General features: G+C 45.3%; 1 protein-coding gene across 1 annotated transcript; it reads right to left on the reverse strand.

Moving 5' to 3' along the window:
• Positions 1 to 1477: 1477 nt before the first annotated feature.
• Positions 1478 to 22112, reverse strand: tet2 (tet methylcytosine dioxygenase 2). The gene is made up of 9 exons (XM_038981855.1): positions 18979 to 22112; positions 18791 to 18881; positions 17305 to 17398; positions 16491 to 16699; positions 6714 to 6864; positions 6505 to 6594; positions 5818 to 5955; positions 5257 to 5614; positions 1478 to 4740 (listed from the first exon to the last, which is right to left on the reverse strand). The coding sequence occupies exons 1-9, from the start codon at positions 22091 to 22093 to the stop codon at positions 3314 to 3316; spliced, it is 5673 nt and encodes a 1890-aa protein (XP_038837783.1). The 5' UTR covers positions 22094 to 22112; the 3' UTR covers positions 1478 to 3313.
• Between the last annotated feature and the right edge of the window lie 3530 nt (positions 22113 to 25642).

Consider the following 25642-nt stretch of genomic DNA (forward strand, 5'->3'; position numbering starts at 1 on the left):
TTAATAAAGAGCGGTGATACTAGCAAGAGCAGTGTGCGGGTTTCTTCTTTTTTCTCCTCTCAAATGTTACCGTGCACTTGCAACAAAGATAGCCTTGATGTGCGAGTGCCTTTTTTAAGGGTGTGTGAATACAGTACCAGTCAAATGTTTGGACACACCTACTCACTACTCTTTTCTTTATTTTTTACCATTTTCTACATTCTAGAATAATAGAGAAGATATCAAAACTATGAAATAACACATGGAATCATGTAGTAACCAAAAAAGTGTAAAACAAATCAAAATATATTTTAGATTCTTCAAAGTAGCCACCCTTTGCCTTGATGACAGCTTTGCACACGCTTGGCATTCTCTCAACCAGCTTCACCTGGAATGCTTTTCCAACGGTCTTGAAGGAGTTCCCACATATGCTGAGCCATTGTTGGCTGCTTTTCCTTCACTCTGGTCCAACTCATCCCAAACCATCTCAATTGGGTTGAGGTCAGGTGATTGTGGAGGCCAGGTCATCTGATGCAGCACTCCATCACTCTCCTTCTTGGTCAAATAGCCCTTACACAGCCTGGAGGTGTGTTGGGTCATTTTCCTGTTGAAAAACATATGATAGTTCCACAAAGCGCAAACCAGATGGGATGGTGTATCACTGCAGAATGCTGTGGTAACCATGCTGGTTAAGTGTGCCTTGAATTCTAAGAAAATCACAGACAGTGTCACCAGCAAAGCACCCCCACATCGTCACACATCCTCCATGCTTCACGGTGGGAACCACACATGCAGAGATCATCCATTCGCCTCCTCTTCGTCTCACAAAGACACGGCGGTTGGAACCCAAACTCTCAAATTTGGACTCATCAGACCAAAGGACAAATTTCCACTGGTCTAATGTCCATTGCTCATATTTCTTGGCCCAAGCAAGTCTCTTCTTCTTCTTATTATTATTAGTGTCCATTAGTAGTGGTTTTTTGCAGCAATTTGACCATGAAGGCCTGATTCACGCAGTCTCCTCTGAACGGTTGATGTTGAGATGTGTCTGTTACCTGAACTCTGTGAAGCATTTATTTGGGCTGCAATTTCTGAGGCTGGTAACTCTTCCTTTCCTGTGGTGGTCCTCATGAGAGCCAGTTTCATCATAGCGCTTGATGGTTTTTGCGACTGCACTTGAAGAAACTTTCCGGATTGACTGACCTTCATGTTTTAAAGTAATGATGGACTGTCATTTTCCTTTGCTTATTTGAGCTGTTCTGTCATAATATGAAAATTCCACAAATTAACTTTTAACAAGGCACACCTGTTAATTGAAGTGCATTCCAGGTGACTACCTCATGAAGCTGGTTGAGAGAATGCCAAGAGTATGCAAAGCTGTCATCAAGGCAAAAGGTGGCTATATAAAATACATTTGGATTTTTTCACACTTTATTTGGTTGTTACATGATTCCATATGTATTATTTAATCGTTTTGATGTCTTTACTATTATTCTACAATGTAGAATATAGTAAAAATAAAGAAAAACCCTTGAATGAAAAGGTGTGTCCAAACTTTTGACTGGTACTGTAAGTAATTCATTGGGATTCAAGATGGAGGCAAATCGCTGAATGAGAGGAAAACTAGATGAATGTACAGAAATGAGTTGAAATATCCCTGATTTTGCTATTATATCAAAGCTTAAAGTTCAAGTAATTCTTCCTAGTAGATCGAGCATGAAGAAAGCAGTAAGCAATGAACTCAGCCTTGGTGGTGGCCTGAAGTCTGTTATTGTAGTTAACTTTTTTTGAAAGTGACAACAAAGGAAGGAGAAAGAAATGCCTTTGTATCATGCTCCTGTAATATTGCCAAACTAGTTCTGAGGTATATGGCAAGTAGGTACTTTAACTGTACATCATTCATTAGCCTTCTCAACGCCCCTAGGGTCTCACATTATATGTTCGCATAGCAGGTTGAGTAGCACCATATGTATTTAAAATCAGTTCAAACCCAAAGAAATATAACTTTTCTTTACAACACTAAAATCCTTAAGCGTTAAAAAAAGAGTAATTAATTTACTGTACAAATCTAATCTTTTATCATACAACTAGATTACAATTATTTAAAGATCAACCACAGCAAGCCAGCTGCCTTTGAAACCGTGATACTGACATTTGAGCTAACCCTGTTTCATGTCCTACACCAAAGGAAGGTAAGGAACATGTTCACAAAACACAACAGTCGCATGACAACACGTAATATATCCACAATTCAGGTTTTTTCTGTGAACCTGTGGTCAAGAACTCTGAAACAGTTGCTGACAAAGTAAATAAACCTTGAGAGAATATTCGAGAATCACATTTTTTGTTGTTGAAACATTACCGTCTAAAAATGCACCTTTTTAGAATGGCTCGATTTACAATGTAAAGGACATGATAACAACTGTGAAACTGAAAGCACCAGAAAGTAAAATGTAAAAATTCGATTGGCATGATATTCATACTGTTTTACAGGTAGGCTACAGTAATTTAAATCAAGTTTTTGTGATAAATCTATCAATTTCATGTCTAGAAAATAATTCCTTTGTTGTAACTGTAGACGTTTTTTGCACCAATCATCTGATCTGAAGGTATTCTCAAAATATTTCACCTTCAATATCAAAAGTGCTTTTTTTTTGCTGATGATATTTTGTCGATTTTGTACAGTATTTTCAGTTTCATCCATTTTCACACAAATCATCTGGAGAAACGCGTTTATCTATGCAAACTGATTTGGTTCAAACATGAAGACATTTGAACAAAACTGTATAATAAAGACACGCTCCACTTTTAGCACCGTTATTGTGGTGTGTCCACAAAGTTCAGTGTTTTTACAGTATGTCAAGATTATATATATAAAAAATAATGTTTAAACGCTTAATTAGAAAATTAAAGCCACCAAAAAGAAACAATGTTTCCAGTAAATATAGAAGTCCTGATGTATTGGACCTGCAAAGCACCCGAGAAACGTTAACAGTGTGTATCTTGTAAAAGTAACCAGATAATAAATACTTCCTTAGTAGAGGAGGGTCAACCAACCAATCGGTAAGGTCCGAACTTTCAAGAGGTGACAAACCTGATGTACTCCATAACATGGTACGACTTCCAATTGATCAAGGTCCTTCTCCAACTACGCTGTGTGTTCTTCTGACACGGTTGCTTACCGTCAGGAGAGAGAGGACGCTCTGTGTTTTGAGGCTAGTGGTGCTTCAGCTTGAGGTTTTAAGATAGCACCGTCAGTATAGCACCGTGAGTTTTAATTCTCAGTGTTATTCCTCGTGAGTGAACCCTACAGAACAGTATGAACATCTCTTGTCTAAATGAAGCGGCTGTACGGCCCTGTGACCTTGGTAAAAGCGTAGGGCGACGTGTTGACGTAGGTGTTTGTGGTGCACGACATGGACCTCTCCATGAGGGTCTGGATGAAGCGCTTGTACGGAGGCTCCCCTTGCTGCTCCGACAGCTCCGGGTGCTCCCTCTTCGCTCCCTTCTTAGTGCTCTTGCTGGGTGTCACTGTGGCGCCCTCGGCCCCGTTCCTCTCGGCGTCCTCATCCTTCTCCCGTTGCTTCTCGGCCATCTTGGCCTCCCACAGCGCCAGGCCGTGCTTCGCCTCGTTCATGTTCTTGTGCTGGTAAAACACCAGAGAGATGCGAGCGGGGTGGTTGCGTTTGGGGTTTTTTAGCGGCGTGGTGGCATGCATCTCCCGCTTGGCACACTCGATGAGGATGGAGCCGTGGCTGGGTGCCACAGCCACCCCGCCGATCTCCGGATCCAGGAAGTTGTGCTCGTTGTCGGACCACATGGCCGGCTTCTCCTTGGGTGTGGTGGGCGTTGGCGGACCCGACCTGGGCTCCTGCTTGATCATGGGGGAACCCCCATGGAGGTGTTCGTTGGGGAACCCTGGTTGCGTGGGTGTCATGCACGGGCTTTGGAGACCCATCTCGGTCTTGACTTGCATACAGAAGGGGTCCTGGGGGCCGCCCGGGGGGAACATTTTGGTGCTCTGGGAGAGGTAGGGATTGGGGTACCCACCAAACTGATTAACTTTGCTTACTGCTGCTGCATAGTCCAGCCCTGGGTGGTGGGCTGAGTGCGGCCTGGAGAGGGCATCCAGGTATTGGGCATCGGTGGCACCGCTGGGACCATACGAGGGGGGACCGTAGGGGCTCATGGGGTGAATGCCGGACCTCATGCTGCTACAGTTGCTGTAACCATTGATCTGTAAACCGGGCTCACCATACTGCGGCGGGTAGTTGACCCCATACCGTTGGTGCGCACCATACTGCTGCTGCATGTCGGGGTAAAGCGCTCCTGGCCTCTGTTGCCGGTACATGTCCAGGTGCTTTGGGTTCGAGGTGTAGTAAGGGTGGTAGTTGTCTAAGGGCGAACCTCCGTTACACTGGTAACCTGAGTAGGGGCTACCTGGAGTCATGGGGCTGGGATAAGAGCTCGGTGGATTCGACCCATTCATGTAAGAGGTGGGTACGTGCAAAGGGGAGGGGTAAGGGCTTGCTGAGGCTGGTGGCTGGGGGTACATGCTACCTGGCTTGGAAGTGCTTTGAAAGGGGCCGGGGTGGTTGGGGAAGCCGGCGTAGGGGCTGGCTGGATGGGGGGAGCCAGGGAAGGCGTGAAGGGCGTTCTGGTGCTGCTGTTGCTGGAGTTGCTGGAGGTGGGCGCCGAGGGGGTGACCTGGCGGCTGACCTGGTGGCTGGGGGGTCGTTCCCATGGCACCTGGAATTGGACCTGGGAGAAGAAAGCGTGATGGAAACACGTCTTAGAAACAGGCTGCATAACTAGGGCCCGCTGTTTTGGGTGATCATGTCACATGACCTAGATTTTTATCTTTATTTTAAGTATTTTCCAGAAATTAGAATTACACCAAAAATGCAAACAATTGTCTGAGGATGGTGCTGCACCATCGGACATAAAATGGGACAGTTTGATGAAAAAGCTTTAAATGAAAGGTTCAAATCCAAGTCATGTGACAAAACACAGGGCCCTAAGCAAAACATAAAAAATGCTAAGAAATACTGTAGACTGACTGTGTACGATATCACCAGTCATTATCCAAGATGATGCCAAGCATGCATGTTGATCGATCTATAAAGATTCAATCTATTAGAGGCTGATGGAATGCTAGAACGTGCCGGAGGAGAACAACAGTATCGTCTGTGTCTTCTATTCTAAAATATCACTATAGTCCTACTACATTAGCGTCTTGTGTCTGAACCCTACTACACTGTGTACATCTCCACCCACCTGTCCCTGGAGTGCTCTGAGCTATGCTCTCATAAGTGCTACTAGATTTCAGCTTGGCCTGTAGGGCTTTCTCCGCCTTCGAAGGCGTGTCCGGTCCCCCGGCATTCTTGGTTGCGGTAGCCCGCTTGGCGTCCAGCTTCTTCTGCCGGCAGGACTTGGCGGGCTCGGAGAGCATGCGGATCTGGCGGCGGAAGGCATTGAGCACCTGGATGGCGCCCGTTTTGATCTTCTCCTGCTGGCCCTCTGCACTGCCAAATTCGTCCGTTGGCGAGGCCTTGTAAAGGGGCAGCACATGGAGCTGCTCGTCCTCCGGAATCTTCCCGATCTGGCGGTTGTCCTCCTTGGTTAGCGTGCACACCTTGGATAGATGGTGGGTGGGAAGAGACAAGCTTGAGTGCTCTGTTTGCTTTTTACAAATGTTTTGACTAGTGTTATTTTATTTACTTCTGAATATCCACTGGGAAGAGGCATCTTCTGTTTATTGCAGTAAACAGAAGATTTATTGCAAACATTTGATACTGTATTGGCATTTTGCTCTGTCATATTTAGATGTTGGCTTACAACAGTGCTGCCCCCCTGCATGTTGTGGAGGTCTCTGTGAGCGTGAGCGCAGAAATCCATACAGGCGGTGACCCCGGAGAACGGTCGCCCCTCCCCCTTTCCTAGACGGCAGTCTGGCGCCCTTTGCTCATGTTCCACCTGTGGATGAACAATATGGGAGTTAGTCACTGTCTGCAGACAGGTGGCGTCATTCCTCAGGCGAGTCACTGTACTACTGTAGATAAGTGGTTCTATCTGGCGATAAGAGAATGTGGGTTACTGGGTTAAGTACCAGTATGTCACAGAAATACCAGGGTTGTGTTCAGTTGAAAATGTTTCGAAACATCGAGAAAAATGGAGGTACAACTTGAACTTGTCCAATGAACACACAGATTTTTGTCTGCGGTTGCAAAACATTTTGCTACGGCGTGCCCCACTGAACACGACCCTCAGTGCAAAGAGAAGACATGGATTCCCATAGGGTTTATGTTACGAGCATAAAAATCAGTCTCACTAAATGAAACTTATCACTGTTCAAGCTAATAAATAATTTCATTTAAAGGCTCTTGTTGGGGATGTAGCCCCCTTTAAATTAATCATGGGTAGGATTTTTTTTTAAGCTTGTGTTGAGTTGTTAATGTTGATTTAATGCTATACATGTAAAATGTCTGGCAGTGCAGTACATGGAGGCTGCCCAGAAATCCTTACCTGGTTTTGATAGGCGTCCGGTGCCAGGGTTTTGTATGTGGGGGCCATTAGGGTTGCCAGATTCTGAAGGTTTTGCTCCAGCCTTTCTTCCTGATAGAGAAGCAAAACACATTATTTCAGTGTAGCTTTGTTTTGATGACTGGCAATGCATAATTAGAGTAACACTAAATAAATATGTTTATTAATACAGTATGTACTGTATGTTTCACCTCTTTCGGGTCGTCCCCAGTTAGCTTGAATTTGCGTGGGATTTTGCTCCTGGCAAACTTGCAGCCGTTGTAGTACATGCTCCAGGAGCAGCCGAAGGAGAAGGAAGCGCCACAGGCCTCTGGGTCCAGCCCCTGGCACGCACACGTCCTCCTAAACAACAAGGATGAGAGGAATAACTCTGTTATATAATTATACTGAACAAAAATATGAACGGAACGTGCAACAATTTAAACTATTTTACTGAGTTATAGTTCATATAAAGAAATCAGTCAATTGAAATTAATTCATTAGACCTTAATCTATGGATTTCACATGACTGGGCAGGGGCACAGCCATGGATGGGCCTGGGAGGGCATAGGCCCAGCCAATCAGAATGTTTTCCCTCACAAAAGGGCTTTATTACAGATAGAAATGCTCCTCAGTTTTATCAGCTGCCCGGCTGGCCTCAGATGATACTGCAGATGAAGAAGTCGGATGTGGAGGTCCTGGGCTGGCATGGTTACACGTGGTTTGCGGTTGTAAGCCGGTTGGACTTACTGCCAAATTCTCCAAATGACGTTGGAGACAGCTTAAGGTCGAGAAATCAGCATTCAATTCTCTGGCAACAGCTCTGGTGTACATTCCTGCAGTCAGCATGCCAATTGCACGCTCCCTCAAAACTTGAGACATCTGTGGCATTGTGTTGTGTGACAAAACTGCACATTTTAGAGTGGCCTTTTATTGTCCCCAGAACAAGGTGCACCTGTGTAAAGATAATGTACTCCTTAACAACAAGGACAAGAGGAACAACTCCTTTATATCAGGCACATGTACTCCTTAACAACAAGTACGAGAGGAACAACTCCTTTATATCAGGCACATGTACTCCTTAACAACAAGGACGAGAGGAACAACTCCTTTATATCAAGCACATGTACTCCTTAACAACAAGGACGAGGGGAACAACTCCTTTATATCAGGCACATGTACTCCTTAACAACAAGTACGAGAGGAACAACTCCTTTATATCAGGCACATGTACTCCTTAACAACAAGGACGAGAGGAACAACTCCTTTATATCAGGCACATGTACTCCTTAACAACAAGGATGAGGGGAACAACTCCTTTATATCAGGCACATGTACTCCTTAACAACAAGGACGAGGGGAACAACTCCTTTATATCAGGCACATATACTCCTTAACAACAAGTACGAGAGGAACAACTCCTTTATATCAGGCACATGTACTCCTTAACAACAAGGACGAGAGGAACAACTCCTTTATATCAGGCACATGTACTCCTTAACGACAAGGACGAGGGGAACAACTCCTTTATATCAGGCACATGTACTCCTTAATAACAAGGACGAGAGGAACAACTCCTTTATATCAGGCACATGTACTCCTTAACAACAAGGACAAGAGGAACAACTCCTTTATATCAGGCACATGTACTCCTTAACAACAAGGATGAGGGGAACAACTCCTTTATATCAGGCACATGTACTCCTTAACAACAAGGACGAGGGGAACAACTCCTTTATATCAGGCACATGTACTCCTTAACAAGGATGAGAGGAACAACTCCTTTATATCAGGCACATGTACTCCTTAACAAGGATGAGAGGAACAACTCCTTTATATCAGGCACATGTACTCCTTAACAACAAGGACGAGAGGAACAACTCCTTTATATCAGGCACATGTACTCCTTAACAAGGATGAGAGGAACAACTCCTTTATATCAGGCACATGTACTCCTTAACAAGGATGAGGGGAACAACTCCTTTATATCAGGCACATGTACTCCTTAACAACAAGGACGAGAGGAACAACTCCTTTATATCAGGCACATGTACTCCTTAACAACAAGGACAAGAGGAACAACTCCTTTATATCAGGCACATGTACTCCTTAACAACAAGGATGAGGGGAACAACTCCTTTATATCAGGCACATGTACTCCTTAACAAGGATGAGAGGAACAACTCTTTTATATAAGGCACATGTACTCCTTAACAAGGATGAGAGGAACAACTCCTTTATATCAGGCACATGTACTCCTTAACAAGGATGAGAGGAACAACTCTTTTATATCAGGCACATGTACTCCTTAACAACAAGGATGAGAGGAACAACTCCTTTATATCAGGCACATGTACTCCTTAACAAGGATGAGATGAACAACTCCTTTATATCAGGCACATGTACTCCTTAACAAGGATGAGAGGAACAACTCCTTTATATCAGGCACATGTACTCCTTAACAAGGATGAGAGGAACAACTCTTTTATATCAAGCACATGTTCTCCTTAACAACAAGGACGAGGGGAACAACTCCTTTATATCAGGCACATGTACTCCTTAACAACAAGGACAAGAGGAACAACTCCTTTATATCAGGCACATGTACTCCTTAACAACAAGGATGAGGGGAACAACTCCTTTATATCAGGCACATGTACTCCTTAACAAGGATGAGAGGAACAACTCTTTTATATAAGGCACATGTACTCCTTAACAAGGATGAGAGGAACAACTCCTTTATATCAGGCACATGTACTCCTTAACAAGGATGAGAGGAACAACTCTTTTATATCAGGCACATGTACTCCTTAACAACAAGGATGAGAGGAACAACTCCTTTATATCAGGCACATGTACTCCTTAACAAGGATGAGATGAACAACTCCTTTATATCAGGCACATGTACTCCTTAACAAGGATGAGAGGAACAACTCCTTTATATCAGGCACATGTACTCCTTAACAAGGATGAGAGGAACAACTCTTTTATATCAAGCACATGTTCTCCTTAACAACAAGGACGAGGGGAACAACTCCTTTATATCAGGCACATGTACTCCTTAACAACAAGGACGAGAGGAACAACTCCTTTATATCAGGCACATGTACCTCTTAACAAGGATGAGAGGAACAACTCCTTTATATCAGGCACATGTACTCCTTAACAAGGATGAGAGGAACAACTCTTTTATATCAGGCACATGTACTCCTTAACAACAAGGATGAGAGGAACAACTCCTTTATATCAGGCACATGTACTCCTTAACAAGGATGAGAGGAACAACTCCTTTATATCAGGCACATGTACTCCTTAACAAGGATGAGAGGAACAACTCTTTTATATCAGGCACATGTACTCCTTAACAAGGATGAGAGGAACAACTCCTTTATATCAGGCACATGTACTCCTTAACAAGGATGAGAGGAACAACTCCTTTATATCAGGCACATGTACTCCTTAACAAGGATGAGAGGAACAACTCCTTTATATCAGGCACATGTACTCCTTAACAACAAGGACGAGAGGAACAACTCCTTTATATCAGGCACACGTACTCCTTAACAACAAGGACGAGAGGAACAACTCCTTTATATCAGGCACATGTACTCCTTAACAACAAGGACGAGAGGAACAACTCCTTTATATCAGGCACATGTACTCCTTAACAACAAGGACGAGGGGAACAACTCCTTTATATCAGGCACATGTACTCCTTAACAAGGATGAGAGGAACAACTCCTTTATATCAGGCACATGTACTCCTTAACAAGGATGAGAGGAACAACTCCTTTATATCAGGCACATGTACTCCTTAACAAGGATGAGAGGAACAACTCCTTTATATCAGGCACATGTACTCCTTAACAACAAGGACGAGAGGAACAACTCCTTTATATCAGGCACATGTACTCCTTAACAAGGATGAGAGGAACAACTCCTTTATATCAGGCACATGTACTCCTTAACAAGGATGAGAGGAACAACTCTTTTATATCAGGCACATGTACTCCTTAACAAGGATGAGAGGAACAACTCCTTTATATCAGGCACATGTACTCCTTAACAAGGACGAGAGGAACAACTCCTTTATATCAGGCACATGTACTCCTTAACAACAAGAACGAGAGGAACAACTCCTTTATATCAGGCACATGTACTCCTTAACAAGGATGAGAGGAACAACTCCTTTATATCAGGCACATGTACTCCTTAACAACAAGGACAAGAAGAACAACTCCTTTATATCAGGCACATATACTCCTTAACAACAAGGACGAGAGGAACAACTCCTTTATATCAGGCACATGTACTCCTTAACAACAAGGACGAGAGGAACAACTCCTTTATATCAGGCACATGTACTCCTTAACAACAAGGATGAGGGGAACAACTCCTTTATATCAGGCACATGTACTCCTTAACAACAAGGACGAGAGGAACAACTCCTTTATATCAGGCACATGTACTCCTTAACAACAAGGACGAGGGGAACAACTCCTTTATATCAGGCACATGTACTCCTTAATAACAAGGACGAGAGGAACAACTCCTTTATATCAGGCACATGTACTCCTTAACAAGGACGAGAGGAACAACTCCTTTATATCAGGCACATGTACTCCTTAACAAGGATGAGAGGAACAACTCCTTTATATCAGGCACATGTACTCCTTAACAAGGATGAGAGGAACAACTCTTTTATATCAGGCACATGTACTCCTTAACAACAAGGACGAGGGGAACAACTCCTTTATATCAGGCACATGTACTCCTTAACAACAAGGACGAGAGGAACAACTCCTTTATATCAGGCACATGTACTCCTTAACAAGGATGAGAGGAACAACTCCTTTATATCAGGCACATGTACTCCTTAACAAGGATGAGAGGAACAACTCTTTTATATCAGGCACATGTACTCCTTAACAAGGATGAGAGGAACAACTCTTTTATATCAGGCACATGTACTCCTTAACAAGGATGAGAGGAACAACTCTTTTATATCAGGCACATGTACTCCTTAACAAGGACGAGAGGAACAACTCCTTTATATCAGGCACATGTACTGCTTAACAAGGATGAGAGGAACAACTCCTTTATATCAGGCACATGTACTCCTTAACAACAAGGACGAGAGGAACAACTCCTTTATATCAGGCACATGTACTCCTTAACAACAAGGATGAGAGGAACAACTCCTTTATATCAGGCACATGTACTCCTTAACAAGGATGAGAGGAACAACTCTTTTATATCAGGCACATGTACTCCTTAACAACAAGAATGAGAGGAACAACTCCTTTATATCAGGCACATGTACTCCTTAACAAGGATGAGAGGAACAACTCCTTTATATCAGGCACATGTACTCCTTAACAAGGATGAGAGGAACAACTCCTTTATATCAGGCACATGTACTCCTTAACAAGGATGAGAGGAACAACTCTTTTATATCAGGCACATGTACTCCTTAACAAGGATGAGAGGAACAACTCTTTTATATCAGGCACATGTACTCCTTAACAAGGACGAGAGGAACAACTCTTTTATATCAGGCACATGTACTCCTTAACAAGGACGAGAGGAACAACTCCTTTATATCAGGCACATGTACTCCTTAACAAGGATGAGAGGAACAACTCCTTTATATCAGGCACATGTACTCCTTAACAACAAGGACGAGAGGAACAACTCCTTTATATCAGGCACATGTACTCCTTAACAACAAGGATGAGAGGAACAACTCCTTTATATCAGTTACATGTACTCCTTAACAAGGATGAGAGGAACAACTCTTTTATATCAGGCACATGTACTCCTTAACAACAAGGATGAGAGGAACAACTCCTTTATATCAGGCACATGTACTCCTTAACAAGGATGAGAGGAACAACTCCTTTATATCAGGCACATGTACTCCTTAACAAGGATGAGAGGAACAACTCTTTTATATCAGGCACATGTACTCCTTAACAAGGATGAGAGGAACAACTCCTTTATATCAGGCACATGTACTCCTTAACAAGGATGAGAGGAACAACTCCTTTATATCAGGCACATGTACTCCTTAATAACAAGGACGAGAGGAACAACTCCTTTATATCAGGCACATGTACTCCTTAACAAGGATGAGAGGAACAACTCCTTTATATCAGGCACATGTACTCCTTAACAAGGATGAGAGGAACAACTCCTTTATATCAGGCACATGTACTCCTTAACAACAAGGACGAGAGGAACAACTCCTTTATATCAGGCACATGTACTCCTTAACAAGGATGAGAGGAACAACTCCTTTATATCAGGCACATGTACTCCTTAACAACAAGGACGAGAGGAACAACTCCTTTATATCAGGCACATGTACTCCTTAACAAGGATGAGAGGAACAACTCCTTTATATCAGGCACATGTACTCCTTAACAAGGATGAGAGGAACAACTCCTTTATATCAGGCACATGTACTCCTTAACAAGGATGAGAGGAACAACTCCTTTATATCAGACACATGTACTCCTTAACAACAAGGACGAGAGGAACAACTCCTTTATATCAGGCACATGTACTCCTTAACAAGGATGAGAGGAACAACTCCTTTATATCAGGCACATGTACTCCTTAACAAGGATGAGAGGAACAACTCCTTTATATCAGGCACATGTACTCCTTAACAACAAGGACGAGGGGAACAACTCATTGAATGCTATTCATAAAGCTCCATGGTAGATTTACCAAGTGCTCCCTCCTAGAAGTACATTTGCCAAAACCCTTAATCAACACCTACTATTTATTGTCATAGGCTTGGTTTAAATCCTGTGTATAAATCTTTAATCAAACACATTGCTGTGAATTTATACATTTCTAAATACCAGGTGGTACGGTTACCATTCCAAAAAAGGTTTATTACGTACAGTTGAAGTCGGAAGTTTACATACACCTTAGCCAAATACATTTAAACTCAGTTTTTCACAATTCATGACATTTAATCCAATAAAAAATTCCCTGTCTTAGGTCAGTTAGGATCACCACTTTATTTTAAGAATGTGAAATGTCAGAATATTAGTAGAGAGAATGATTTATTTCAGCTTTTATTTCTTTCATCACATTCCCAGTGGGTCAGAAGTTTACATACACTCAATTAGTATTTGGTAGCATTGCCTTTAAATTGTTTAACTTGGGTCAAACGTTTTGGGTAGCCTTCCACAAACTTCCCACAATAAGTTGGGTAAATTTTGGCCCATTCCTCTCACACGCTTTTTCAGTTCTGCCCACAAATTTTCTATAGGATTGAGGTCAGGGCTTTGTGACGGCCACTCCAATACCTTGACTTTGTTGTCCTTAAGCCATTTTGCCACAACTTTGGAAGTATGCTTGGGGTCATTGTCCATTTGGAAGATCCATTTGCGACCAAGCTTTAACTTCCTGACTAATGTCTTGAGATGTTGCTTCAATTTATCCACATAAATTTCCTTCCTCATGAGGCCTTCTATTTTGTGAAGTGCACCAGACCCTCCTGCAGCAAAGCACCCCCACCAGATGATGCTGCCACTCCCATGCTTCACGGTTGGGATGGTGTTCGTCAGCTTGCAAGCCTCCCCCTTTTTCCTCCAAACATAATATGGTCATTATGGCCAAACAGTTCTATTTTTGTTTCATCAGACCAGAGGACATTTCTCCAAAAAGTATGATCTTTGTCCCCATGTGCAGTTGCAAACCGTAGTCTGGCTTTATTTTTAATTTATTATTTTTTTTCTGAGGTCTTGGCTGATTTCTTTTGATTTTCCGATGATGTCAAGCAAAGAGGCACTGAGTTTGAAGGTAGGCCTTGAAATACATCCACAGGTACACCTCCAATTGACTCAAATTATGTCAATTAGCCTATCAGAAGCTTCTAAAGACATGACATCATTTTCTGGAATTTTCCAAGCTATTTAAAGGCACAGTCAACTTAGTGTATGTAAACTTCTGACCCACTGGAATTGTGACACAGTGAATTCTAAGTGAAATAATCTGTCTGTAAACAATTGTTGGAAAAAGTACTTGTGTCATGCACAAAGTAGATGTCCTAACCGACTTGCCAAAACTATAGCTTGTTAACAAGACATTTGTGGAGTGGTTGAAAAACTAGTTTTAAAATGACTCCAACCTAAGTGTATGTAAACTTCCGACTTCAACTGTATACTCCCAATATATTAATTCAAATATAATTGTAATTGCGAATAGGTAAGTATGGATAATTGAGATTTATATAGGAGCTAGTCATCGCTTCCAAGTGGGAAAGTGTAGTTTTGAGTACACAAAGAAACTCCTATAACTTTTACTTATGAGTCAGCCTAGCAGTGAAAAATTACATTGGAAACCTGCAGTTAAGCCTGTCCGTCTTATGTCCCATGCCTATGTGAATAACATGGTAAAAGGAAAATAGCATGTCGATTTTGGCTAGCAGGGTGTGCATTCATAGTATACTATCGGCAGTTGTTTGATGACATGGTGAATGACATTACATCATGCTGAAACGGCAGCTACACCATTACACATGCGCTCCTGTAGAGTGCAGACATTATACCTCCTGTTTGAGCGGTTGAGACAGATTGAGACAGATGCTGCCAGTAGAATAGTTAATGCAGTCATTGTGTGCATTGACTAGAACAAGCTGTTCTACCTGACAGAGTGTAGCCACGTACACAGCGCTTTGGAGATCTAAATTAGTTAGCTATGTTATACATGGAATAGCCTGGTCCCAGATCTGTTTGTGCTGTCTTGGCAACTCCTGTGAATGGTCATTGTCATGCCAACAAATGACCATAGTAGTTGGCAAGACAGCACAAACAGATCGGAGACCAGGCTAGACACAGAGGGATAAAGCATTAGAATGTGTAACTGACTGAGTGTAGGATGATTCTGATGGACCAGCTTTGGGCAAACTTTGTCACAAACAACGCTATGACATGGTAAGTGTGATCACTTCCTCTCATCACGGGTTGGGTTGAATAGCTTTCAACTATCAATAATTCAGCACCAGGTAACTCATCCCAGATAGGGTTCAGGGTATTGTAAAGTGAAGCTACCCAGGAGACAACAGAAGGGAGTGCGTGAATGAGCTGTTCTGTTCATTGGTATCAGGACCGGGACAAGCTGGCCTTTGATATTATGGTATATCAACTGACCAAATGCCCAGCTAGTGTGTGTCATGCCTGGTTGTCAGTTAAGCAGGTATGGTTAAAATGTATCCCCTATCATAACTCTACTACCTTAGTTTGTTTTCAGGTATTATATTCAATTTGAAGATGTACACTGAACAAAAAGATAAATGCAACATGCAACAATTTCTAAGATTTACAGTTCAAATAAGGAAATCAGTCAATTGAAATAAATAAATTGAAACAATAAATGAAACTATGGATTTGACTGGGAATACAGATATGCATCTGTTGGTCACCGATAGGCCTACCTTAATTTTAAACTGGTTGTACATTTGAATTAAAAACGTATTCTCCTGAGGCGTTCTTTCCTGTTTTGAGTGTACTATTTTGCAGTGTACTGTATTTGCATAGCAATGAGTAGCACAATGTGGTTGCAGTCCCCCTCAGTAATGTCTTGGATTATTGCACTTTGTCCGTGTCAAATAAATAATATGACTAAAATTAGAAAAGGTGAAGAAAATGTGTGCGCTTGGTTCAGCTGTCTAAACACATGTATGGTCTGATTAGAAGCAAGGGCGCAACTTTCGTTTTAGAAGTGGGCCGTACATCATTTCTATTTTTTATTTTTTGCCAGATGGATAAACCCTCCAAACAGTGTACCCGACCGCTCGGAGGCGTCCACATAGTCCTAAAACACACCACTGCCTCGTTTAGGATCACATTCCAATGCTAAAACTGGGGGGGGGGACAAAAATGCAATTTCAGAATGTGGGGGGACACCCGTCCCCAGTGAAAGTTGCGGCCCTGATTAGAAATTACGATTTTAGAGGCAAAGGCCCTTACTCCTCGTTGATGGCACATCGTCGCTGGGTGAGGGCTCCGTGTCTCGTCAGCGTGTCGCTGAGCTCCATGTAGAGCTGGTCTGCCATGGTGGTGGGGATGCCTTCCCAGATCAGGATGATCACCACGATGCACGCCGCCTCGCACTTGTGGCGCTCCCGCTCACGCACCAGCACCAGGAGCTTCTCGTCCACGCTGCCGCGCCGGATCACCTGGAACACACCAATGTCTTGATTTATTTTATTTGATTGTAAATCTCATTGAGATTAAGTGCCTTTTTCCCCAGAGGCATCTGGTCTGAGATCACAGCGAGATAGTACAGTAAAGTTTCCCTTCAAATTACAATATGTTGCGTTTTCACAATTGACAATTTTGCTCTAAATACCAATCCTCGATTCTAATTTCGGCTATCCCAATTGGGTGGCAGGTAGCCTAACGTTTAGAGCGTTGGGTCAGTAACCGAAAGGTCGCTGGTTCTAATACCCTAGCCGACAACGTGAACAATCTGTCGATGTGTCCTTGATGAAGGAAAGGAACATCTTATTAAGATGTCACCACCACCCATGACTTCAACTCTATTCCTAAACCAATACTGTCTGATCAGTGATCACCAAAGTATGGAAGGTACACGTTACAGCATCCCCAATTCAGAGTGAATCCTCCATATATTTAGATTTTAGTACCCTAATTTGCTCCAGAGGCGCTGTACTACTATGGCTGACCCTGTAAAACAACACATTTCCCTGCACCTATCCGGTGTGTGATAATAATAAAAAAATGAATTTCGGAGATATTGTCATACTTCATTCACACTTACCCATTTAGCAATGGGGCATCCCTGTGTACTCTTCCCTTCTTTGCCTGTGTACACCACTTTTTCAATCCTGATGGCACTGCCAGTTAGCCCAGACCTTCAAAAGCAAGAATGATAGTTAGAGTAGATGCATGTGATATAGTAACAGAAGAGTGTACGGCAATACAATGAGAATATGAACAATGTTTGTTAAGTGTGGGTGTAAATATGGGGTTCAGAAGTGTACAACGTTACAGAGCGTTCTGATTGTAACGTTACAGAGCGTTCTGATTGTAACGTTACAGAGCGTTCTGATTGTAACGTTACAGAGCGTTCTGATTGTAACGTTACAGAGCGTTCTGATTGTAACGTTACAGAGCGTTCTGATTGTAACGTTACAGAGCGTTCTGATTGTAACGTTACAGAGCGTTCTGATTGTAACGTTACAGAGCGTTCTGATTGTAACGTCTCCACATTAAATGTGATATATATGATATATGCAATGATATATATATATATATACATACACTAGATGACTGACAGGGGGCGCTGTGTTGAAACCACAGAGCCTCCATCTTGGCACTCTCCCACCATTGTAAATAATATTTTGGAAGCTTTAGAAATGCATTTATTAATGTCTACATTTTGTTTTTGCCACGTTTATTCTATTACAGACACCTTAATGCATACTTTTAAATTATATGATGTCACCTAAACATACAAATTAAAAAAATAGAACATTTTCCTTAAAATATAATTTTTTAGAGATCACTAATGTTATTGTCCCCACCACAACAACAAAATACATGTAATTTTGTCCTTAAAACACTGTAGAAATCCATTCATTCCTAACACGGCCTGCTCCTACTGGGGAGTACCAATATGACATCAAAGCCTCTCAATAGCATCAGCGATCCAGGGCTTATATACATCATTGGAAAAATACCATTTAGCAAACGCTGTTATCCAAAGCAGCATACACTCATACATGCATACATTTTACGTACGGGTGGTCTCAGGAATCGAACCCATTATCCTGGCGTTGCAAGAGCCATGCTCTACCAACTGAGCTACAGAGGACCACAGTCACACAGCTACAGAGGATCACAAATGTAAAAGGAATGGAACAAATACAGACTTGATGCACGTATTCCCAGGTTAAATACTAATGGAATGTCTACGTGTCATATCCATTTATATGCCACCATGTTGAATTCTGGTGAGTGGTAAAATCAGGAACCTGTCACTCTAAGTATGGAGGTCATGTGACCAGAAAGTGATCCCAAAATGGCTCTGGTGTGAGAAAGCTTGAATTGAAATGTTTGTTTGAAACCATGAAAAGTTCAGTAATTGTGCACAGAAATACCTGTTCCTATGGTTTATTTGCGTGTGAGAAAGCAACCGTTAAAATGTTTGTTTGAAACATTGAGAAGTTATACATTCAGTAATTGTGCATAGAAAAACCTGTTCCTTTGTATTATGTGGGATGACTCGGGATAAAACAACCCACCTTGTCTCCATGATGTCACGGATGGCCTTGATATTCGGAGCGGAGCCCAGGTGAGTGTAATACGGCCCTTCGTCCTTCTCACTGATTGACTCTGTATCAAAACAAAGAAAGAGACATCCCCCGTACCCAAATTAGACATCAACCAACAAATAATCTGTGTGTAAAGACAGACATGAAATGTGACTCACCCACGCAGTGGCAGGAAGGGATATCATACTGGGTCTTGATAGGAGTATCCAATAGGTTTTTAATGGGAGTATCCAAGAGTTTCATGGGGGAATTCATAAAACTCTGGAGCAGGGGTTCCTGCTTGGGGGTGAAGTCTAGGTGGGGTCTTTTCAGACCATTGGAGCCAGGGCGCCCCATCCCCATGTCCTCCATCCCACCCGACCCACCGTCCAGGTCCGCGTGGGTCGAGAGCACCGTCACAGCGCCAGACTGCTCCACCTTGACCTTGTTGGGTGACCTGATGACGAGGGACTTCCTGTCGAAGACTGGCGAAAGCTGATACTGTCTGAGAGTCTGCTCCATGGTGGCTAGGATGCTCCGCTGGGAGCTGCTCTGGCTCCGCTCGCCGCAGCACGACGTCTGGGGCTGTAGATTGTACTCCTGCTTGACCTGGATGCCCCCCGTTACCATACCCATCTCCCGGCCCTGTTGTTGATGCTGCATCAAGGGCGGTGGTCCAGGCCCTTGGTGGTGAGGGTGTTCGAACCGCGGCCCATTCACCATCTTGATGGTCCGGACGCCGTGCTTGAAGTCTACAGGGGTCTGTGGATGAGGGGGACCCAGAGACCCCCGCTCAGACTGCCTCTGTAGAAGATGCATCCGCAGGGCCGCGTGCCTCTGGAAGTCCCCCTGGGGGCCCCCGTGTCCCAGGGGTGGAGGCCCCCCCCTCTGGAACTGGGCGCAAGACTCCTGCTGATTCTGCTCCATTTTAGGATACATCTGCTGTTGCTGTGCAGACACCTGCTGGTTTAAAGCACCGTGTGGTAAGTGAGGTAGCGGTTGTGGGGGGGTCTGGGTAAGGGGGAAGTCCATGTGGTTGGGGTGTGGTTGTCGGAGGTGGGGCGGCGGCTGCTGCTGGTGGGAGTATTGCTTGGGTCCGGGGCTTGGAGTGTACTGCCTCTGCTGTTGTTGTTGGTGATGCTGTTGTTGTTGTTGCTTCATCTCCAGCTCCATCTCCATCTCCATGGTATTACTGCTGCTGTGTCTCCATGACGCCTGCTGGGACTGCTGTGCGTCGTTGGGCTGAGAGGGGTCTACAGGATTGTACCCAGGGTTGTTTCTCATCATAGACTGTATCTGCTGCTGGTGCCCAGGCTGGGGTTGACCACCCTGACCTCTGTAGCCTCCACCAGGGGATTTCAGCTTCTTCTCTAGCCTGATGTAGTCCTCCAGCTTGAGTTTGTTCAGCAGCTGTTGACCGTCCATCGTGCCCTGGTTGGGGTCCTGCGACTGGGGTGCGTTGACCGACTGCTGTCCGTCGTATTGAGATGGATGGGACAGCGGGCGTTGCTGCTGCTGTTGATGTTGTGGACGTTGTGGCGGCTGCAGAAAGCTAGGTGATAGTATTTCCTCTAGATCTGGGTCGCCTTCACATAAGTGCTCTGGCTGCATGGGGGCTCGAAAACAATTCTCTCCTTGCTGCTGATGTTGAGGAGGAGGAAGATTACACTGCTGCTGGTGCATGTGTTGTGTATGTGGCTGCTGTTGAGGAGGAAGATTACACTGTTGTTGGTGCATGTGAGATGGGCCTTTAGAGTCGGCCTGCTGCTGCCACTCTGGGGCAGTGTTGTGTTGGGCAGGAGGCGCTTGGTGAGGCGACTGGGCCGGCCGCGGCTGCTGTTGCTGGTAGGCCCCTCCGGTGGGTCCTACATCGAAGCTTTGTCCCCCCGTCTGGAACCTCCGTGCTGAGTCGGGCTCCAGCATCTGGCCCCGGGAGTTTAGATCTATCCAGCCCATCTGGGAATTAGGGCAACCGGGATCCGCTCCTCCTCTCTGCTGCTGCTGGGGTGTGTCTTTCATCATCACGTTTTGATTGGAGCGTTGGGGTCCAGGCTCACTGCCACCGGGCAGGGAAGCTGGGCCCATGGAGCCCTGGGGGCCCGTAGAGTCAGCTCCACAGGGGTTCCCTGTCTGCTGTTGCTGCTGCTGCATCCCATACTGTTGCTGCCGGCGCCTCCCCTCACTCTGCCCCATGCCTGGGCTGGGGAAAGGGCCGGGGCTGAACCCAATGGCCTCTTCTGTCTGCAGCGGAGTACTCTGCTCTAGAGGGGTCAGGAAAGAGTTCTGATGGTTAAACTCCTGGTTAGGTTTCCTGTAAATGCCCTCTGTGTTGTTCTGATGTTGTGAGACGTCAGCGGGCTGCTGCTGCTGGTGCTCTCCTCTGTAACTGTTAGAATACCCATTCACCATATACGGGGAGGCTGAGTTGTTATATCCATTGCTGCCTTGCCCTTTAGGGGCTGCTACCCCAGTCTGCTGCTGTTTCTCAGAGGCAGGCATCTGGGCTGAAATGGGAGGGAACCCTGAGGTAAGAGAGGTAGGTGACTGCGTCGTGGCTTGTTCGGGCAGTTCAGGGAGTTCGTTGGTGAGTGAGCTAATGTCGTCAACCAACCCCACCTCCGGTTGAAACTCCTGCGTGCCCGTCTGTTCTGCGATGGACACTTGTTCTGGGTAATACTGAGACAGAGTTTTCTCTAGAAGGTCACCAGGTGTGCCTTCAATGGAATTGGGGCTCACTGTAGCACCGTTAGCTATTTGCTTGTTCCTCGATAGTGAGAAAATATCCCCTCCATTTGAGAAAGTATTACAGTTTCTCTTATCCAGTCTTGTCCCATCGCAGTCAAACTCCCCAGGCTTTGTCAACTCCGGGAAATCGTCCATGATGTCTCCACCATCCTTTTTGTCCCACATCTCCTCTCCATCCCCTCCATTAATCTCCAAATCCGATCTGAGTTTCTTGGCCTGGTGAAGGCCCAGTAAGGACTGGTCACAGAGCGCATGCTTCAGATCCCTGCCATTGATCATGTTATAAGAGCCTTGGTCGAACAGTCCCTGCACTCCGGCAGGACTGCTGCAGTTTTCCCTGTGTCTCTTCATTGGGTTGATGACCCCTGCCACGGCCTTGTTGTAAAGGTTCCAGTTTCCGTCCCCGTTGATCTGCTGATGGGCTCCTTCCGGCGACTGGGTGCCATTTTGGAGCTTGGCGGTGATCAGGTTGTCTGGTTGAGTGGCGGCGCTGAGTTGTGCTAGTATCAGACTTTCTTCCGTCTCCTGGCTGGCCTTTTCTGTTTCCATCTGGCCTGCTCTGAGTCCATCCACAGGGCTGCCCTCTGTGCGTCCTGCAGGGGAGACGGAGAGAGAGAGAGAGGTATTACTAACCATGAAATACAGAAACAACAGACAGTGATAAGGTATGATTACACATTTAAACAATCATGCGAATGTGCACATAGCACTGATCTTGAATTAAGGTGGAAATTGGTATTATATGATGATAGACTATTTTTATACAACCATCCTATGATTCGTCAAATGTCATCACTAGTTTCCACTTTCCCATAACATTACATTTGTTTGAAACGAAAGGGAAAAAACACACATTCTCTCCTAAATTGAATGGAATTGGATGTATTTATAAACACTGAGGACAAAACACATGTGGGCGGCAACTCTTTGCATGGGGGTGGTAGCCTAGTGGTTAGAGTGTTGGGCCAGTAACCAAAAGGTTGCTGGGTCAGTAACCAAAAGGTTGCTGGATCAAATCCCTGAGCTGAGAAGGTAAACATTTGTCGTTCTTCCCCTGAACAAGGCAGTAAACCCACTGTTCCTAGACTGTCATTGTAAATAAGAATTTGTTCTTAACTGACTTGTCTAGTTAAATAAAGTGGCGGGAAACAGTAATTGAGTCTGAAATCATCGCCAGCCTGGGTCACAGAGTTGAGTCAGGGGAGTAATATGTTTACACTTGGCTCTGAGTGGATATCAGTTATGTGACATGAAGGAAGAGTCACAGAATTAGATTATCCTCAACTGGGTGGCAAGCAGGGAGAGAAATAAGAATGCTGGAGGAAGGTTATCCCAGGACAACGTGCCGGGTCAACATGGAGTGACAGGGAAGGTTATCCCAGGACAACGTGCCGGGGCAACATGGAGTGACAGGGAAGGTTATCCCAGGACAACGTGCCGGGTCAACATGGAGTGACAGGGAAGGTTATCCCAGGACAACGTGCCGGGTCAACATGGAGTGACAGGGAAGGTTATCCCAGGACAACGTGCCGGGTCAACATGGAGTGACAGGGAAGGTTATCCCAGGACAACGTGCCGGGTCAACATGGAGTGACAGGGAAGGTTATCCCAGGACAACGTGCCGGGTCAACATGGAGTGACAGGGAAGGTTATCCCAGGACAACGTGCCGGGTCAACATGGAGTGACAGGGAAGATTATCCCAGGACAACGTGCCGGGTCAACATGGAGTGACAGGGAAGGTTATCCCAGGACAACGTGCCGGGTCAACATGGAGTGACAGGGAAGGTTATCCCAGGACAACGTGCCGGGTCAACATGGAGTGACAGGGAAGGTTATCCCAGGACAACGTGCCGGGTCAACATGGAGTGACAGGGAAGGTTATCCCAGGACAACGTGCCGGGTCAACATGGAGTGACAGGGAAGGTTATCCCAGGACAACGTGCCGGGTCAACATGGAGTGACAGGGAAGGTTATCCCAGGACAACGTGCCGGGTCAACATGGAGTGACAGGGAAGGTTATCCCAGGACAACGTGCCGGGTCAACATGGAGTGACAGGGAAGGTTATCCCAGGACAACGTGCCGGGGCAACATGGAGTGACAGGGAAGGTTATCCCAGGACAACGTGCCGGGTCAACATGGAGTGACAGGGAAGGTTATCCCAGGACAACGTGCCGGGTCAACATGGAGTGACAGGGAAGGTTATCCCAGGACAACGTGCCGGGTCAACATGGAGTGACAGGGAAGGTTATCCCAGGACAACGTGCCGGGTCAACATGGAGTGACAGGGAAGGTTATCCCAGGACAACGTGCCGGGGCAACATGGAGTGACAGGGAAGGTTATCCCAGGACAACGTGCCGGGTCAACATGGAGTGACAGGGAAGGTTATCCCAGGACAACGTGCCGGGTCAACATGGAGTGACAGGGAAGGTTATCCCAGGACAACGTGCCGGGTCAACATGGAGTGACAGGGAAGGTTATCCCAGGACAACGTGCCGGGTCAACATGGAGTGACAGGGAAGGTTATCCCAGGACAACGTGCCGGGTCAACATGGAGTGACAGGGAAGGTTATCCCAGGACAACGTGCCGGGGCAACATGGAGTGACAGGGAAGGTTATCCCAGGACAACGTGCCGGGGCAACATGGAGTGACAGGGAAGGTTATCCCAGGACAACGTGCCGGGTCAACATGGAGTGACAGGGAAGGTTATCCCAGGACAACGTGCCGGGTCAACATGGAGTGACAGGGAAGGTTATCCCAGGACAACGTGCCGGGTCAACATGGAGTGACAGGGAAGGTTATCCCAGGACAACGTGCCGGGGCAACATGGAGTGACAGGGAAGGTTATCCCAGGACAACGTGCCGGGTCAACATGGAGTGACAGGGAAGGTTATCCCAGGACAACGTGCCGGGTCAACATGGAGTGACAGGGAAGGTTATCCCAGGACAACGTGCCGGGTCAACATGGAGTGACAGGGAAGGTTATCCCAGGACAACGTGCCGGGTCAACATGGAGTGACAGGGAAGGTTATCCCAGGACAACGTGCCGGGTCAACATGGAGTGACAGGGAAGGTTATCCCAGGACAACGTGCCGGGGCAACATGGAGTGACAGGGAAGGTTATCCCAGGACAACGTGCCGGGTCAACATGGAGTGACACACACACAGTGTGGGAACCAGCACGGTTGAACATGTTTTACGTATAATAAAAGGAGGTCAGACTTTCTGTAATACTGTCCTGTGAGTTTCTGCCTTTATGAAATCAGAGATGGTGAAATTTAATCAGCTCCATTTCCCTTAGAAGTGCATTAAGTCAACCGAGCTAAATGTAAAAATACCACGAGGCCAGATGCATAATATTCCCAGTCTACATCCATCATGCTGTACCTGATGGGAGAAACACCAGTGAAGTTGAGGAATATATCTTCTGAATGTGCTGCTCTTTTTAGACACACATGAACCCAATGGCACTCAGATTCTCACGAACACATTTGCAGCCAGAGCAGTATGAATGCTTCTCTGAGACAGACTCTCTCAGGCAAAACATTATTGGGTAGACAAAACATGACCAAATTATGTACATTCACCCCCCTCTCAAAAACCCCCACACCCTCAACCCTCCCCACCCTCGACGCAACGAGGCATTAGAAACTGTCTCTGTCTCGATATAGAGAGGCAGTTTCAGGAAGGAAGGGGTCTCAATAAAGAAAGAAAAGCCAGAGGCAGCTTGCAGCATTCTTTGCGTGAGCAGCGTATTCACAACACAGCACACAGCTCCGAACCTGAGCAGCTGTCTTTGGGGCTCAGCTTGGCGAGTGAGGCTTCACTCCACAGCTAGAAGCAGCCGAGCATGTTTACAGAAGAGCGGAGAGAGAGAGAGAGAGAGAGAGAGAGAGAGAGAGAGGAGACATACCAACGGCTCCTCTACTCCTCCACCATGCCTCTTTCTTCTCAGGCAGATGCTGCTTGTATCAAACAAAGGGGTGCATGTGTCTGATCACATGGCTAGACACTGACCTCATTCCATCAACTGCAACACGCTGGGAGTTTATGCTATAGAATGACTTGTAATACGTGCTGGAGGATAAGATGACACT

The sequence above is a fragment of the Salvelinus namaycush genome, chromosome 42 (assembly GCF_016432855.1).
Source record: "Salvelinus namaycush isolate Seneca chromosome 42, SaNama_1.0, whole genome shotgun sequence".
In the NCBI taxonomy this organism is placed as follows: domain Eukaryota; kingdom Metazoa; phylum Chordata; class Actinopteri; order Salmoniformes; family Salmonidae; genus Salvelinus; species Salvelinus namaycush.